This window comes from Chenopodium album, chromosome 23 (assembly GCF_948465745.1).
Source record: "Chenopodium album chromosome 23, dcCheAlbu1.1, whole genome shotgun sequence".
Lineage (NCBI taxonomy): Eukaryota > Viridiplantae > Streptophyta > Magnoliopsida > Caryophyllales > Amaranthaceae > Chenopodium > Chenopodium album.
In genome coordinates this window covers 2,765,157-2,781,666 of record NC_137856.1, presented here as the reverse complement: position 1 = coordinate 2,781,666, position 16,510 = coordinate 2,765,157, and the positions used below count along the sequence as shown (strand labels likewise).

General features: G+C 35.5%; 1 protein-coding gene and 2 pseudogenes across 1 annotated transcript; 1 reads left to right on the top strand and 2 right to left on the bottom strand.

Moving 5' to 3' along the window:
• Window positions 1-402: 402 nt before the first annotated feature.
• On the bottom strand, window positions 403-1,962 carry LOC145609593 (cytochrome P450 CYP94D108 pseudogene; annotated as a pseudogene).
• A 1,491-nt stretch (window positions 1,963-3,453) lies between these two features.
• Window positions 3,454-11,792, top strand: LOC145607919 (protein NAR1-like). The gene is made up of 11 exons (XM_081663514.1): window positions 3,454-3,692; window positions 4,823-4,896; window positions 5,920-6,073; window positions 8,262-8,448; window positions 8,646-8,772; window positions 8,909-9,086; window positions 9,200-9,249; window positions 9,341-9,512; window positions 10,328-10,454; window positions 10,549-10,640; window positions 11,215-11,792. Exons 1-11 carry the CDS (start codon window positions 3,567-3,569, stop codon window positions 11,365-11,367), a joined length of 1,440 nt encoding a protein of 479 aa, XP_081519640.1. The 5' UTR covers window positions 3,454-3,566; the 3' UTR covers window positions 11,368-11,792.
• A 146-nt stretch (window positions 11,793-11,938) lies between these two features.
• On the bottom strand, window positions 11,939-13,583 carry LOC145609678 (pentatricopeptide repeat-containing protein At1g09220, mitochondrial pseudogene; annotated as a pseudogene).
• Between the last annotated feature and the right edge of the window lie 2,927 nt (window positions 13,584-16,510).

Here is a 16,510-nt window from a genome sequence, read left to right as displayed (position 1 = left end):
TATGCAAAGGAGGAAGTAGATCCAAAAAGGAAGGAAAAACAAAGCAAAGTTGTCAAATACTTGCATTGGAGTTAATTAAATATACCCCGTTAGGTTTGCACCAAAAAAAAAAAAAAATATACCCCGTTAGGTTTATAAAAAGTTGCACTTGTACATTCATCATTTACTACCTTTTTATTAATTACAACAATTTTTTTTAAAGCCTTCATAAATTTATTTTAATGAATTACGGATTAATTAATAATTGAGCTTGATCATTTTTCGTATCATCAATCAAATATAAAGATGATTAAATATAAACATATTGTAAAAATATGTTAAACGTAACATGTAGACAAATCTTGTAATCATTAGTCGATATAATCCATATTATATTCGCAATATATAATCAAGGGCGGCCCATTAAAATTGTCTTGCCTTTAATTTAACAGGAAGTCCATTTTTCATCCTTAGAGTTAATGACATCACATATTCAGGAGATTTCTCTTTTTCTACCATTTCCACATCAAATTGTTCCACCACACAAGCTACTATCGACTTCATTTGTAGATATGCCATCTCTTTCCCTAAACAAATCCTTGGACCCGCATGAAAAACAGGATACTTATACAGGTTCTCGGGCAAATAGCAACCATTTTCGTCTATCCATCTTTCAGGTCGAAACATTAGACAATCCTTACCCCATATGCTCTCCATTCTCGCCATACCATACGTGCAATACGTGACAAGCCAACCCTTCTTAATCTTTGTGCCATCAGGAAACATGTCATCTTCTAAACATGATCTAGTATCTACAGGTACAGGTGGGTATAGTCGTAAAGTCTCAGATAATGCTGCATGTAAATAATTCATTTCTCTTAGATCATTAAAATCATACGTATCCCCGACCTGTTTACCAGCTCTTTTCCGAACCTCACTAACTTCAGACCGAATCTTTGTCAAAACATCGGGATTCTTGGATAACAACCAAAAAAACCAACTTAATCCCGAGGATGTTGTATCCCTCCCAGCTAGAATAAAACTTATTACAACATCTCTTAGAAAATTGCAATCTTGTTTTTCACCCACAAATATAAAACGTGACAACAAATCTTGAGAATTCACATTACCATCATTATTACTAATATTTTCTCTTGATCTTTCATCATCTAACCTTGTTTGTATGATCTTATTTGCAAAGTCGTGTACAGTCTTGATCGACTCCCTTAACCTCTTCTCTGATCCTATATTAAAAAATTTCTTAACTCTCCATATAAAAGGAAGCGCATACAAGAAACGTGCGGCACTGATCATAGCGGCGTCCTCAAACGCCCGCATAAATTCGGACTCGCCTAAGCCGTCACCTGCTAAGCAACCCGGGTCAAAATCAAAGGCCAACTTACAAACATTATCAAAAGCGAACCGCTCAAGAATATCTTGTAAATCCAAAACCCGGCTTGAACCAGATGCGTCTTTAAAAATAGGAATAAGCCGTGTTTTAATTTCAAGCCTTACACTATCTAGGACAAAGTTCTTAAGGGAACGTTTGTTGAACTCAAAGCTGGCAGTTTTGCGTTGATGGCGCCAAAGATGATCGTCGGAATTAAAGATGCCGGTGCCGAGAAAGTCGTAGAGTAAAGAGATGAAGCGAGCGCCTTTGGGGTAGTTGTCGAAACGGGTTTTGAGGAAATGTTCGACGTTTGGAGGGTACGCAGTGAAGACATCTTGCACATTGCCAGGGCGGGATAAGACGGAGGTGTGTGTAGGGAGGGGAGAAAGGATTTCGAAGCTCCAATCGAGGAAGCGGTGCCGGTTCACTAGAAATTGTGGTAAGGTGCCTAGGATGGGGTATTTTTTAAAACCAAGGGGATGTTTTTTTGTGTTTGTAAAGTGGTAGAGTGTGAAATATAGTGAAAGAAGAATGGTAAAGAAGAGAGTAAAGAGTGGAAAGAAGGAAAATAAGGTAGTGATGATTTGCTCCATTATTTAATTATTATTTGGATAATAATGAATGAAGAAACTAATTTTTATGTTCTTATAAGAAGTTTATAGATCAATTGAGTTGTTAACCTAACGTAGACGGAATTTAATTTTTGATTAATTAATTAATTGAGATGAGGTTACGATGGGTAGCGACCTCACTTCAAAGTAGCTTGAAGATATTATGTATACGTTTTATCAAAAATTATGGAGAAACCCTTGTACGCTTCTTTTGTTGATTGATTTAATTGATTAGAAAGCTACTAAGAGACGAACATTAATGTAGACAAGATTTTATTCATAAATTATAGGAACCACCACGGCACCACTTGATGGTTGAAACTCTATTTATCACTCATTTAGACATTTACCACTCATTTACATTGTAATCTTGTTTGTGTTTGAAAAGAATTACTTAATGATAACAAAAACATGTAATTGAGGAATAGTTTCAAATGAATTGCTTTTACCAATTTGGTGGGATGTATGGGTTGATATGCAAAGTAAAAAGCTAAAAATGAGAAAAAAATATTCTTTAAATTAGCTTATTTAGCGATAACATTCGTGTGATTGGTCAATGGAGATAGATATCATCCAAGATAGCTTACAATAATGACAAGAATAATTCACCCAAGTAGCAAATCAAAATCATGATTATGATTACACAATTTTTTTTTTTTTTGAAGGAAATTATGATTACACAATTGATTTGCTTAATTATTTTATTTGATTTACATAGTTGTATCTTTCCTTTCTAAGCTTTATTTGGCTAACGTCTTTCCTGTGTATAGCTATAGATGATAGGTGATTTATCTTTGCAATTAAATGCCACCTAAGCTATAATAATCAACAATTATGATAAGTAGCAAAAATTAAAGACACATGTGCTAAAGGGAAAACTATGCGGTAATTAGGGATGTTTATAAATTGGTTCGGACTGAAAAAATAGACCGGACCACCCTGGTTTTCGGGTCTTGAAATTCATTTTTTCAGTCTTCGGACCGGTCCAAAACCCTATAAAAATCGGTCTTGGACCCAACAATTTTTTTTAACTTTAAAATATGCGTGAAACCTTAAATAATGGTGAAAATTATCTTTAATAAGGTTAGAAAACTTTAATTTTATTAGTTTTTTGTACTAAACATACAAAAAAAAAGACATAAAAATGACATTAAAACAAAGTTTTTCCTTTACTTTTTTCGTGTTTTCCATAACTTTATTAAAAATTTAGTATTTTTTAAAAAAATTTTCTTAAATTGGTCCAAAGCGGTCCGGGTTTAGGACCGATTTTTTCCGTCCAATCTTCAATTTTCAAAATTCTAATATTCGGTTTTCGGTCCAAAGCGGTCCGGTCTGGTCCGGTCTTGGACCGATGAACAGCCCTAGCGGTAATACCTTATACCTACTCATATAATGCTCCATTATTGTTTTAAGGTTTGACTGACGAAACTTTTGGTTTTTTAAAAAAGTGAATATATAATTTCCAATTGAGTGAACACCTTGAGGTTGCGGTTTCGATTCCTTTCCCAAGCATTTTCATTTATTTGGTTTTCCCTTTTCTTCTCAAAAACATCTCTGATTTCCTGTCACCTGGACTCACAGAAAATATGTCGGAAAAGTTCTCGGCAACGTTGAGGATTGGAGATTTGAACGATTTCATTGCTCCATCTCAAGCTTGTATTGTCGGCCAACTTAAACCTAATCCCACCAAACCTATTATCAATGATATCCAGGTTTGTTTTCTTTGATTTTATCAAACCCTTGTTGAATTTTGATAATTTTGCTGATTTAATTTGATGCATGATATTTGGAGAAATTACTTTACTCAAGTTTTAATTTTGTTGAGTTTCTGATTTGTGGGGGCGGTTAATCAAGTATGGAATTTGGAAATCAAATTATTTCAGTATGATCTTATGCTGAGGGTTTTAGGGTTGGAGTTGTGATTTCGTGATTGCTTCTCGAGTGTTGAATTTTGATAATTTTGCTAATTTATTCTAGTTAACTTTGTTGAGTTTTTGATTTGCGGGGGCGGTTAATCAAGTGTAGAATTTTGAATTTTGATAATTTTGCTGATTTAATTTGATGCATGATATTTGGAGAAATTAATTTATTCAAGTTTTAAGTTTGTTGGGTTTTTGATTTAATCAAGTATGGAATTTGGAAATCAAATTATTACAGTATGATCTTATGCTGAGGATTTTAGTGTTGGAGTTGTGATTTCGTGATTGCTTCTCGAGTGTTGAATTTTGATTTTTGGAGTGTAGAAAGTGGTTATTGAATACTTAGGAATTTTAATGGTGTTCTTGGCAATACAGTTATACAATTTTGAATACTTAGGGAAGAAAATTTAAAGATGAATTTGAAGGTTATTACTTCTAGGGAGGGGAAGGGTGCTGTTTTTGTTACTGCAAATACTACACTACAATCATGTTGTTAGATGTATTGGAAATAAAAGATAGATGTAATTGTATTAGTGCAAACAGCTGATGGAATTGTTGGTTTATGAGTGTAGAAGCTGGACATTAACTTCAATTTAGTTCTTCTGGTGAGGAACTTCATTTTCGACCGACCTGTGAAGTCGTGAGTTAAATTTTGAGAACTGGGGTTTATGATGGTGTTGTCTGTTTTCTTGCTGCAAACACTTGATGGTGTTTTGTTAGATGCTTCCGGATAATGTAATTTTGTGTGTTTCTCAACAGTTGAAACTTTGGAATGTTATAGGACAAAGATGTAGTTTTTATATTTACGGAAGGTGATTAATAAATTGGGCTCTACCTCTAAGTTGTTCCTAAGATTTAAACTTTTTACCTTTTTTGGGAGTTCAACTAATAAGTTGCTGCTTTGAATGATGTATTGAGGTTAGAAAAGAGCAAAGGTGGGGCCTCCTGCTGCTACGGAACCTGTTAAAATTTCACTCAAGGACTGCCTGGCTTGCAGGTAACCCTCTTACAAAATTTGTTGTAGGATTGTAAGGAAAGTGTTAATTATGTTTGTTAAAATTGCCCAATGTTATGCTGGTTTTATGTTAGGGTTGCAAAGATATTATGAATTATGTAAGTTGAGGCTGTCCGATGTTAGGCTTTCCCCGTTTGTTTGTTTGTTGTTGTTGTTGTTGTTTTTTTTTTTTTTTTTCTTAGAGAGTTAATTTGGAGACCCGAGGGTGCACCGGTACGAAGAGTGGAAGGGTTAAAAGAGTAAGAGGGAGACCAAAAATGACTTGGTTGGAAGGAGTTAGGAAGGATATGAAGTATATGGATGTGCATCGGTGCATGAGGATGAGGCATTGGATTGTAAAGGATGGAGGAGGTTCTTTGTTGATGATTACATGGAATAATCAAATTTGGTTCATATAGCCGACCCCACTTGTGGGATTAAGGTTTTGATTGATTTATTGATAAAGAGTTAATTTGGAGGAGGGGTAGACATGAGAATGAGACATATTTCCCAATCCCTTTCTGTTGCTAAAATATTTACATTGGTTTTGGTCTATTTTGTGTGAACTTGTCTTCAGTAGCTTCCTAATTGTTCAGTCATTTGAGTGCTTTAGGTGATACAATCTCTATATATGGTTCTTGCAACAGGTGTCTTGTCCTTATTATTATTTTTTTTTTAAATTTTAATTAATTAATTTTTATTTTTAGGATTGTTTATTATTGTCATTTCAGATCATCTATCACTCCTATGTTGTGGGAAAACGAAGATACTCATTAAAATCTGATAGGGAATGTTTCTTTTGCTAATTAGTCATTAAAGCAAGGAAATATTATTCCTGGAATGCCTTACATGCTGAACTTCATCTTTGCTTTCTGTATATAGCTTTTCTGTTTCCATTAATCACCAAATCACACGATCATGGCTATGTTAAGTAGGTGTAGTGACTTTTATTTTGGATTTTTTTAATTTAATTTAATTTTTTTACTCTAATACATTTATTTCCTGTGGACCTGTGGTCATATTCAGTGGATGTATAACATCAGCGGAGACTGTGATGCTTGAGAAACAAAGTTTAGATGAGTTTCTGTTAAGTATCAATAAAGGGAAGACAGTCCTAGTATCCATTTCGCCGCAGTCTAGGGCTTCTTTAGCAGCTCATTTTGGTCTCGCACCACTACAGGTATGGCATCTTACTTGATTTTCTTTCCCTTATGGCAGTATTCTTATTAGAGATGGATGGTAAGCAGAACATGCTGTTTTTAAGGGCTTGGACAAAGTTAATTGTTGTGCGTTTTGGCGTCATGGCCATGGATAATTACTGTTTAGCACCTTTGTCCAAATTTAATTTTCTATGAGTTGTTTTCTTGAGGTTTTGATGATAGATTTCTATTTCGTACGTAATTTTGCTTTATGCATAGAACTATAATACCAAGTTAGAATTTCCAAAATACCAAGTTAACAAAACTATAATAAAATCGATAGTTTTACAGCTGAAAGCTCTTGTTGAAATTATTTAGAAGTATGATTTTACAATATGCTCAATTGTTGACGACTGCTTATATATTTGGGAGATCCATATGTATCTTAAATCTACTTCATCATTATTTCTCAAATAATGATCCTTGCCCTTCGTAATTTGAAAGAAAGGAGTGTTTGGTAATCTATATCATATTTGTATAAAAGGGCTTTCTTGGGTTATGTTATTATTGTTGCTTTGATTGAGAAGAAGAGTTTAAGCTTCAAGACATTTTGTATCTATTGTAGATGCTGTGAAGCAAATATTGATGTATTTTTTTAAATTTATTCAGTAGACACAATACCTGGCTTGATAAATTATATTGCTTGTTACAAATACTCCCTACGTTTTCAAAAGTACAACTTTCTTACTACACCCTTGTTTCTAAATGCATGGAATAAGCGAGTGGGTGTAAGAAATTAGTGAACGATATAAAAGAGATGTGGTAAAAAGGTGGGTGGGTGTTAAGAAAAAAGTGAGTAAAGTAAGGGAGAGGGTAAAAAGGTGTATATATTGTGGGGTAAGATAGTAAGAGAGGTTTCCCAAAGAGGGATTAAAAGTAGAAGGGTGATGAACTTTTTGAAACGTATCAAAATAGAAAGTAAGTCGAACTTTTGGGAATAGAGGGAGTGTATAAAATTACCTTCTTTTGAGCAAGGTAATAAACTAATTATGATATAGTAAAATTATGAGGTATGTAATATGTGAATTGTTTTAAAATGGTAAAACAATTTAAAGTCATGATTGTTGGGATTTAAATGGAAAAGCCATCCATCAAGTGAACATGTTTGAATTTAGATGTGAAAGAGTGTTTGTGACCCACGAAACTTTTTTCCAAGCATGCTACAAAAATGCGACTCCTTTTTTGTTATATCCTGGCCTTGATAGAAATTCGTATTGGACTTAAATGTGAGGGTGAATCACTTATTAGGCTAAAAGCAGGAAACATTTCTGGTAAAGAAAGAAGCATATTGTGTTCAATGGCTCAGCTGCTCCAACTTTCAGTTTTGGATTAAGCTCCCTAGTATGCTTCCAGTTGTGGGTAATTCTACAACAAAAGAGAATGGAGATAATTTTTTAGGGTTAGAGATGGAGTTGGTATATTGGATGGGGCTTGAGTCAGCACATGTGCAACAAACCAGCCTAGGCCTCCTATGTTTCTTGACTATTCTAAAAGGAATCCCAAGGATAAAGTTGGGAATGTTTAGCTTTATTAGTTACAACACTTGCAAGGAAAGTAGATAAGGGTAGAAAAGCCATGTATGAGAGTTGTACAGTAAGTAGTGAGGGAAACAATCAGTAGGAGAAATCCCACATTCCCACCCCTTGAAGTGTGGGTAGGTTGTAATTGCATTGTTCATCCTGATTTGTATAATCATTTGACCATAGCTTTTCTTCAAATGCTTCTTGCTTTACTTTTTTTTTTTTTTTTATTCTCTCCAGGTATTTAATACTGTTGATTTGCTAGATTTCCTGGAAAACTTGATACTTAACAAATTGACTCAGACACAGACTTCATGTAGGCATGACTCTTGATGACTTGTTAGTGCTTCTTTTGTAAACGTGGCACTTTATTGAGAAGTGTGATGTAGACTGGATGACTGGTGGTGTTTTGACTTTACATTGAAGTTATGCTTCTACGTTGCCTATACCTTTTTATGTTTTATCCTTTTGACTATGCATTGCTTAAAAAGAGACGAGTAATTTAAAATTTGTAGTTCAGATTTTTTTTAGTTTCTCCTTTGCCTGCTTCTAGAAAATCATGGATGATTGAATGCTGAGGTTTAGGTTAATTTTTGCTTTTTTTGACATTTTCACCTTTTGCTGAGGTCATATTTCTTCTTCCCTTCAGGCTTTTAAGAAGCTCACAACATTTTTTAAGTCCCTTGGAGTGAAGGCTGTTTTTGACACCAGCTGCAGTAGAGATTTAGCGCTTATAGAAGCATGTAGTGAATTTGTGGTACGCTATAAGCAAAGGCAGTCTGGTGATGATGATGGGAGTAAGACTTCACTGCCAATAATTTCATCTGCTTGTCCAGGTATATATTTTGCTCACCAACACCCCCCCGGCCCCTGGTGCAGAAATAAGATTGAAGAAAAGAAAATATGTAGAAATGAATAGAAAGAAAGAGAAAAATAAAATGGAATGAAAAGAAAGAAAGAAAGAGAAAGGACTAACTTTACTTTTGAAGGCTTTCTTCATTTGAATTTACCTTTTTTCCTGTGAAACTCCCAGGGTGGATCTGCTATGCAGAAAAAACTCTTGGATCCTACATCTTACCTTACATCTCTTCCGTAAAGAGCCCTCAGCAAACAATTGGGGCTGTCTTTAAGCGCTACCTCTGCCAGAAAATGTCTTTGAGGTAATTTAAACTTTAGGCCCATGTCTCCATAAGAAACCAATATTCTTTGGTTCTATGGCATAGTTAAACATAACATTAAAAAACCTTTTAATTTTCTTGTCATTTCTCTCTCAGTGGATTAATGGGTTATAAACAGGCCAGATGAAGTTTATCATGTCACTGTGATGCCTTGTTATGACAAAAAGCTTGAGGCTGCGAGAGAAGACTTTGTATTTGAAATGGAATATCCAGATGAAAATAATATACATGGTGATCCAGGGGTAGCAGAGGTGGATTCTGTGTTGACCTCTGGAGAGGTTTTGGAACTAATACAGGTACAAAAAAAAGTTTCAGCTGCTAGTTTTATTTCATATCATTGATTGTATCGACTCCTATGTTACTGATTTTATTTATTTATTTATTTTTTTTTTTTTTTTTTTGGTGGCAGTTAAAATCTGTGGATTTTAGCTCCTTGGACGAATCTCCTCTAGATAAGATGTAAGAATCAACTAACTTTTGTGGCTGATGCTTCAATTTGGTGTTCTACTGTAGTTACTGATGGTGTACGATCTTTAATTACCACCTTCAGGTTGACAAATATTACTGATGATGGATATCTGTATGGAGTCAATGGAGGTTCTGGGGGCTATGCTGAAACTATTTATAGGCATGCAGCAAAGGCCCTTTTTGACAAAGACATTGAAGGACCTATAGAGTTCAGAATGATCAGGAATTCAGACTTCCGTGAAGTTATTCTTGAAGTAAGATCTCTAATTCTAATCTCAGGAATCTTTATGCAAACTTAACCAACTGAATGGATTTTTGTTTGGCAGCTGAAGAGGTTTCTGCAGAATCTTGAATAGCTTGCAGCCTTGCAGCAATTTCTTTATGCAATAGTTGATATGTGCTTTATTGGTTGAGAATAATAATTGTTATGGAAAGTGTTTATAAAAATCCTTGTTTTGGCTCTTTAAGAGGATTCTTTTTTCTTTACATAGGAGGTTAACAATTCCTTTGCACCAGGGTGGAATTTAATTAAACTTCTGAGATAATGAAGCCTCAAGTTCCTTCCAATGCTATACTCCCTTGACCATCTTCTCGCCTATCTCCTTCTTCAATCCTCTTTTATCTGTTGCCGGTCGAGTTTGAGTCATTTCCTCCTCTTGTTCTTTTTTTCTTTTGCTTCCTCTCTCTTCAATGGAGATGCCATCATGTTCGTTATTGCTTAAGATACAAGAATTTGGTCCATCGATCAATTTTGTGTATCTTCTGGTTTGAACCTAGACTGAGCTAAAATTTAAAAGTTTTAGATAAGTTAGGATGAGTATCATACGAGAATCTGTGTGACAATCTTCCTTTGGTCCAGTCCAGCCTGGTCCTTTAACATTCTGACTTGTGGAATTTTCACAATAACCCATTGCTGCTACAAGTATTACCTTGCTGTTTTCTTCACGTATGCATTGATTTGCTATATGTACTGGGCCCTGCCATTGAGTGGGAATTCTTGAGTTCTGATTTCTCATCTGGAGAATTTTCTTTCCATGTAAAAGATTGACGCTAATGTTTTGTGTTGCAGGTTGAGGGAAAAAATGTCTTAAAGTTTGCCTTATGTTATGGCTTTCGAAATCTGCAGAATGTAGTAAGGAAAATCAAAACTGGAAAATGTGATTATGATTATCTGGAAATCATGGCATGTCCTTCAGGTTAGAATTGTGTTCTTGCTCATCTTGTTTTTATTTCATCTGGTTTGGAATTAGATCAATTTGGATTGAAATTGGATAATCTTTTGGGTTGCAGGTTGCTTGAACGGTGGTGGTCAAATCAAGCCGAAGCCAGGACAGTCTGCTAAAGATTTGATTCAGCAATTGGAAAGTGTTTACATGGAGAATGTAAGGATTTCATTGCTGTTTTGAACTGTTCTTGAATGCTTTAGATGTATTTCTTACAATAAGATGTATCTGCAGTGTGGCAAGGAACAAATTACAGTGCATGCATACACATTGACCTTCTGTTTCATATGCTGCCATTATGTAACTTCTAGTTTCAGTGTCCTTAATTTGTTGGTTGCCTCACCCCTCCCCCCCCCCCCCCCCCCCCCTTTTTTTTTGTTGCTGACCTCCTAGTTGGCACGAGAAATTTCTTTGGAAGGAAGTCTTGTTTATTAATGCGAATACCCACATATCGTTCTCCTGGTTCATCCGTTTATGACTGTATAGTAGCTTAGAACCTAACATGGAAAAAATATCTGTTATGTGTTCATGTTTGACCTTGCTTGCTAGAATTGGTCACTCAATGGTACTATTTTACACTTTTTTTTTTTTTTACTTTAGTGCTTATTAATAATTTCTGTCTTTGCTTGTTGAGTAATTTGCAAAGCTGACATTGAAGTTGGAAGATAGCATTTTTGGTTGATAAGTTTTGTCGCCTAGGTACATCTCTGATTGCTGATCCTTGTTGTGGCAGGTTTTGGTTGCTGATCCATTTCAAAATCCCGTAGCGAAAGGGTTATATGATGAGTGGCTTGAAAAACCTGGTTCTGAGAAAGCTAAGCAATACCTGCACACACAATACCATCCTGTGGTTAAAAGCATTACGTCTCAGTTACACAATTGGTGAACTTGTTGGCTGTTGCCCTGGATTTTGTTCTTCCCAATTGCTGAACTCCGGAGGTCTACAATTGGGTATATGCTTAGCCAAGAGCGAGTTTTTTCAGACCTATGGTTGGAATCATATCTACACTTCATTGATATAGGCTTTACGGAGAAGACCAGTTTTACCAGAGATTCTCCAGGTGTACATAACTACTGTAGATGTAGTGAGTTCTTTCGTTAAATGACAGGAGGCAACTCTATAGGAAGATAAGTCCATTTAATCTGAACGCCTTTTTGTTCTTTTTCCATAAAATTTAATAATTATACACATCCATAACAAGTATTTTGTTCTGTAGTTTTCTACCATTACACGTATTGTAAGATGTGCTCTGTATGTTATTTTTTCAACACTCTTAGTCTGAAATGAGATTTGTCCCAATTTTCCTTTTCTGTATAATGTGTTGCCGTGAGGCTTGAACTGAGATAAAAGAGCTTGGGTCATTATTTTATTCGATTCGAAGGAAATCCAAAGGTCAGCAAAAATTACAGACAATTGCTAGGCAACATCACAAAATTTTTCTGCTGCAGCAGTGTGCCAGTGTTATCTCCTCATTTGAAATGATACTGCAAAAGGAATTTTCGCTAGTGTGTGCTCTGCTGCCTGATTAATTTTGACACAGTAAGCTGCAGTTGTAAGCTTAGACTGAACTGTGGCCTGCAATTTTTAGAACCTGCCTTTTATCCATCAGTGTCCTTACGTTCTCAGCTTCATTGAACTTTCCCTGACCTGTCAATATGTTCGACAGCAAAACGTAGTCTCCTCCATATTCTCTCTCCATATCCTGCATCTTCTTTGATACACGCTCAGCTATCTCAACATCTCCGTGAGAGTTGCAAGCACCCAAAAGAGTGCGCCAAATCACAACATCATCAACGTCATTAGGAATCTGCGAGGCGATTTCTTCTGCTTCTTTTAGCTTGCCTGCTCGTCCCAGCATATCAAGCACACACCCATAATGCTTTATGTCTGCTGCAACGCAGCCATTATCAACCATTTTTCTAAAGAACCGGATCCCCTCTTCTACCAATCCACTATGACTGTAAGCATTGAGAACACTCAAGAAAGTAATTCGATTTGGTCTAATCTCGGAATCCTCCATTCTTTCTAGGAACTGTTCAGCTTCTATTACCATGCCATGCATAGCAAACCCAGATATAATCGATGTCCAAGACACGACATTTCTTCTACACACAAACATCTCCTCGAATACCCTCAATGCACTTTCAATGCACCCACATTTGGCATAGGTATCAATAAGACAGTTTGTGACCTGATTACCATTTGCTCCGAAACCACTTTTTTCGCTGAAGGCGTGAACTGATCGGCAATTCTTTAGATCCCCAAGTTCAGCAATAGCAGTAGAAATGGCCAACAGTGTAACTTCAGTAGGCATAATGCCTCCAACCATCATCATTTCCCGAAACAACGTAAAAGCTCCAAGATAATTCTTCATTCTTGTAAACCCATCGATCATCCCAGTCCAAGAAACAACATTCTTACTAGGCATTTGCCTAAACAAAGCAAGAGCATCCTCAAGGTGACCCCATTTAACCAACCCAGTGATCATCACATTCCAAGTAACCAAATTTCTTTCAGGCATTTCATCAAACACCTTATCTGCATTACTCAACAAACCAAAATCTATGTACATGTTCAGCAATGCAGTCTGCACATAAACATCCAACCCAAATCCCAATTGTACAACAATGGCATGGAGTTGAAAACCCGTAATTCGTTGATTCAAATTGCCACATGCTTTGATGAGAAACGAGTACGTAAAACTATCAAAGTACTGATACAATGCAGTTGATTCCTGGGCTTGTTTGTACAGAAACAGAGCTTCCTGTGGAAATTCACCAACTGCGTAGCGTCTCAAAAGGGTGTTGAACAAAATTATGATCTGGGTATTTGGGGATTGACTGAATAAACCATTGGTTGTTAATTGGGAGTGGATTTGCTGGGTAACAAATCGCGACGAAGGGAAGTTTTTCAGAGGAGAAAGATAATGGTTTTGGTTATTTTTATGACCTTCAATTGAATGATTATATGATGAGAAAGAGGCATAAGATTTGGGTAGGATTGAAATCTGGGTATAACAGACAAACCGATTTCTTTGCAACCACTGCATGAATTTTAGAATGTGGGTGAATGTTTAGGGTTCTAAAGAAATATGAAGAAGATCAAATGATTCATATGGGCGGGAAAATGGAGGGAGATCACATTTTTTGTTTTATAAACCCTCTTAACTCTTTCTCAAAAGTCGTAGTTAATCTCCGAGATTGGTAATAAGTTGTCGTTAATCCCCGAGATTGGTGAGTTATGTCAATCTAATCTTACATACAACGAAATATTTTTCCTTGTTTGAAATTCTTACTCTTCAGTATTGGTTTCTCTTACAAGAATGTGATTAGTTAAACGGAACAATATGCTATCAGGGTGAGTCGCAATGGTATCTTCTGACTTCTGTCATTAACCAGAATAGGTCTCGGCTATTAGCCTATTACTCGTGGTCCTGATGGTGGTTAGGGAACTACTAATACAGACTTCTTTGCTGCTGCTCCAGGTTGTTTGATTGTCCAACACTTAGGGCCTGTTCACATTTACTTAATTTCAGTTCAGTTCAGCTCCAATCAGTTCAGTTCAGTTCAACTCTTAATTTCCCTCTCTCATAAAATATTCATTTCAGCTTAGTTCAGTTCAGTTCAGTTCCAATCAGTTCAGTTCAGTTCAGTTAAGTTCCAATCAGTTCAGCTCAGTTCAGTAAATGTGAACAGGCCCTTAGTGAGCAACTGAGCACACTCGTATGCTGTAAACAGGAGTTTACTAATTGTCAGGAGTACTCTACTACACAATGAGGTATTATAATACTTTCAGTTCATTTTATGATCCTGTATTACAGTATTAATACGATGAGGTTTGGTTTTTGGTATAGCTTTCAAATCTTACTTTTGTGGGTTTTGTTGTTGGCTCTTCATGCTTGATCAATGTGTTCTTTGATTTGATTTGATACTATACTTGGTTACTTACAAAGAAAACAGAATTTGGCAAGTGACAATGCTGGTGCTTTCCATTAAGATTTTAGTTATAGATGTCTCATAATATATCTTTTGAAAGAAACAATTAGTCAAAAAAAAAAAAAAAAATGGTGATCACATTTTTTTTTTTTTTTTTTTTTTTGTATGGAATTTGGACATTCCATCATGATGGTCCAATATTGCTCACAACCTCATGAGGTCTAATCCATCAATATGCATAGCTATAATTGGCTAAATAATCGTCATGACTGTAAGAAATGACACCATTCAAATTCTATGCTTCTTTGTCCCTCCTTTCGAAATTTACAATGTAACATCGGCCCCTAAAGAAATGGAGATTTCTACAGGATGAGGTCATATCTCTTGAGTTACAGGACTATATATCTTTTTAAGGCAAAGATAGCTACTAGCTAGATAAGATATGAGGTACGGGTCACTTTAGGGCTTTATGTTCAGACTGTAAGGACACGAGATACAGTACAAGAACGGTTGTCTTTCTAGGACACGGTTGGTGATTTGGCTACCGGATTTGATGTCATTATAGGACATAATCAGACCCTACAGATAAATATAAGTGTAACTTTTTTTGTTTTTACCATATTGACTAAACACTTAAATTTGAAGACCAGTGATTAATTGGACGACTGATAAAGAGACATTCATATCATTTTGGATATTTTAGCAGTTAGCCCCTTTCAATGTGTAATGAACCATTAAGCAGATCAAAGTCTCTTAGATTATAATAAATGTACCTTTTTATATTTGATAATTTTGAGAAAAACTTATAACAATTATAAGGTGAACTACTCTGGATTGATTACAGAAATACATCAGTCAGAAAAATTTCTGTCTTCAGCCTGAAGACCTGCCCTACGTGGGGCAAAATAAAGATGTAGTGTTTTGAAAGCATCAGATGCAGTGAACTTTTAAATTCCAAAATTTCGATTCAGCTTAGCACAAAGCCAACTAGCCAAGTTGCACAATCCAATAGTTAGTGTAAAAGATATGGCCTGAGAAATGACATGGTGTCCAAAGCAAATCTGTACTTCATATCTGTGTAGGATTCTCGACATTCAACATGTATCATATGGATAATTGACAATTCATGTTGAACAAAAAATACCGAAACTTTTCAAAAGCCATATCAGAATATCATATCTGACATTTGTACATACACATACATAGATTTATTTAGCTCCCAGCAATCAGTTATATGTCTGAATGTTGAAATCCTGTGGTTACTGAATTCTCTCTGTTTTTCAGTCTTTCCTCTGCTTTGTATCTCAACAGTTGAAGTGCTAAACCTTTGGCGGGTTTTTATTATTTCAAATATGTTTATGTGGAAACACAATGCAGTTTATGTTAGTGGATGTTGCGATTAAGCCTTAAATATTAGGCAACTAAAACATTTGAGTATCAATTAGATGTATGTCTGAATGCCAAAACCCTGAAGCTATTGGATTCTGTCATTAGGCTATACATAATATACATAAATAGTCTGCTTTGTATGTCGACTGATATACTAAACATTTGGCAGATTCTTATAATTTAAAGCATGTTTTATGTGGAAACACGACGCAGTTTAAGTTAGTGGATGTTGCAATTAATTCTTGAATATTAGGCTACTAAACATTTGAGTATCAAATTTCAAATCTTGACAAATGGACTACTGAACTACCTGATACAATAATTGAAGTTAAGTTTATGTGGTAATACGATGCAGTTTGTGTTAGTGGAAGTTGCATTCGCGCTTCAGATATTGTTATACTAATCAATGTGCGGTTTACATAGGCAGAAGAAGCAGATTGATGAACAGCAAGAGACTTCTTTAATGTACAAGAAATTAAGTAGGCTCCAGAGACTGTTTTAATAATCTAGTTTGAGGTACTTTCGAGTTATATGAGTTGAGACGTTACCATTATCTATTTGCTCAAATGCATAGAATAAGTTTATGAATGATGTAATTAATTGTTCGATTTAATTATTAGCAATACTGAATCACCTGAAGTATTCTTCACCACATAATGTGAGATTTTGGCCTAGTCGTTATCTTGTGCCAGGATTAAGCAGCA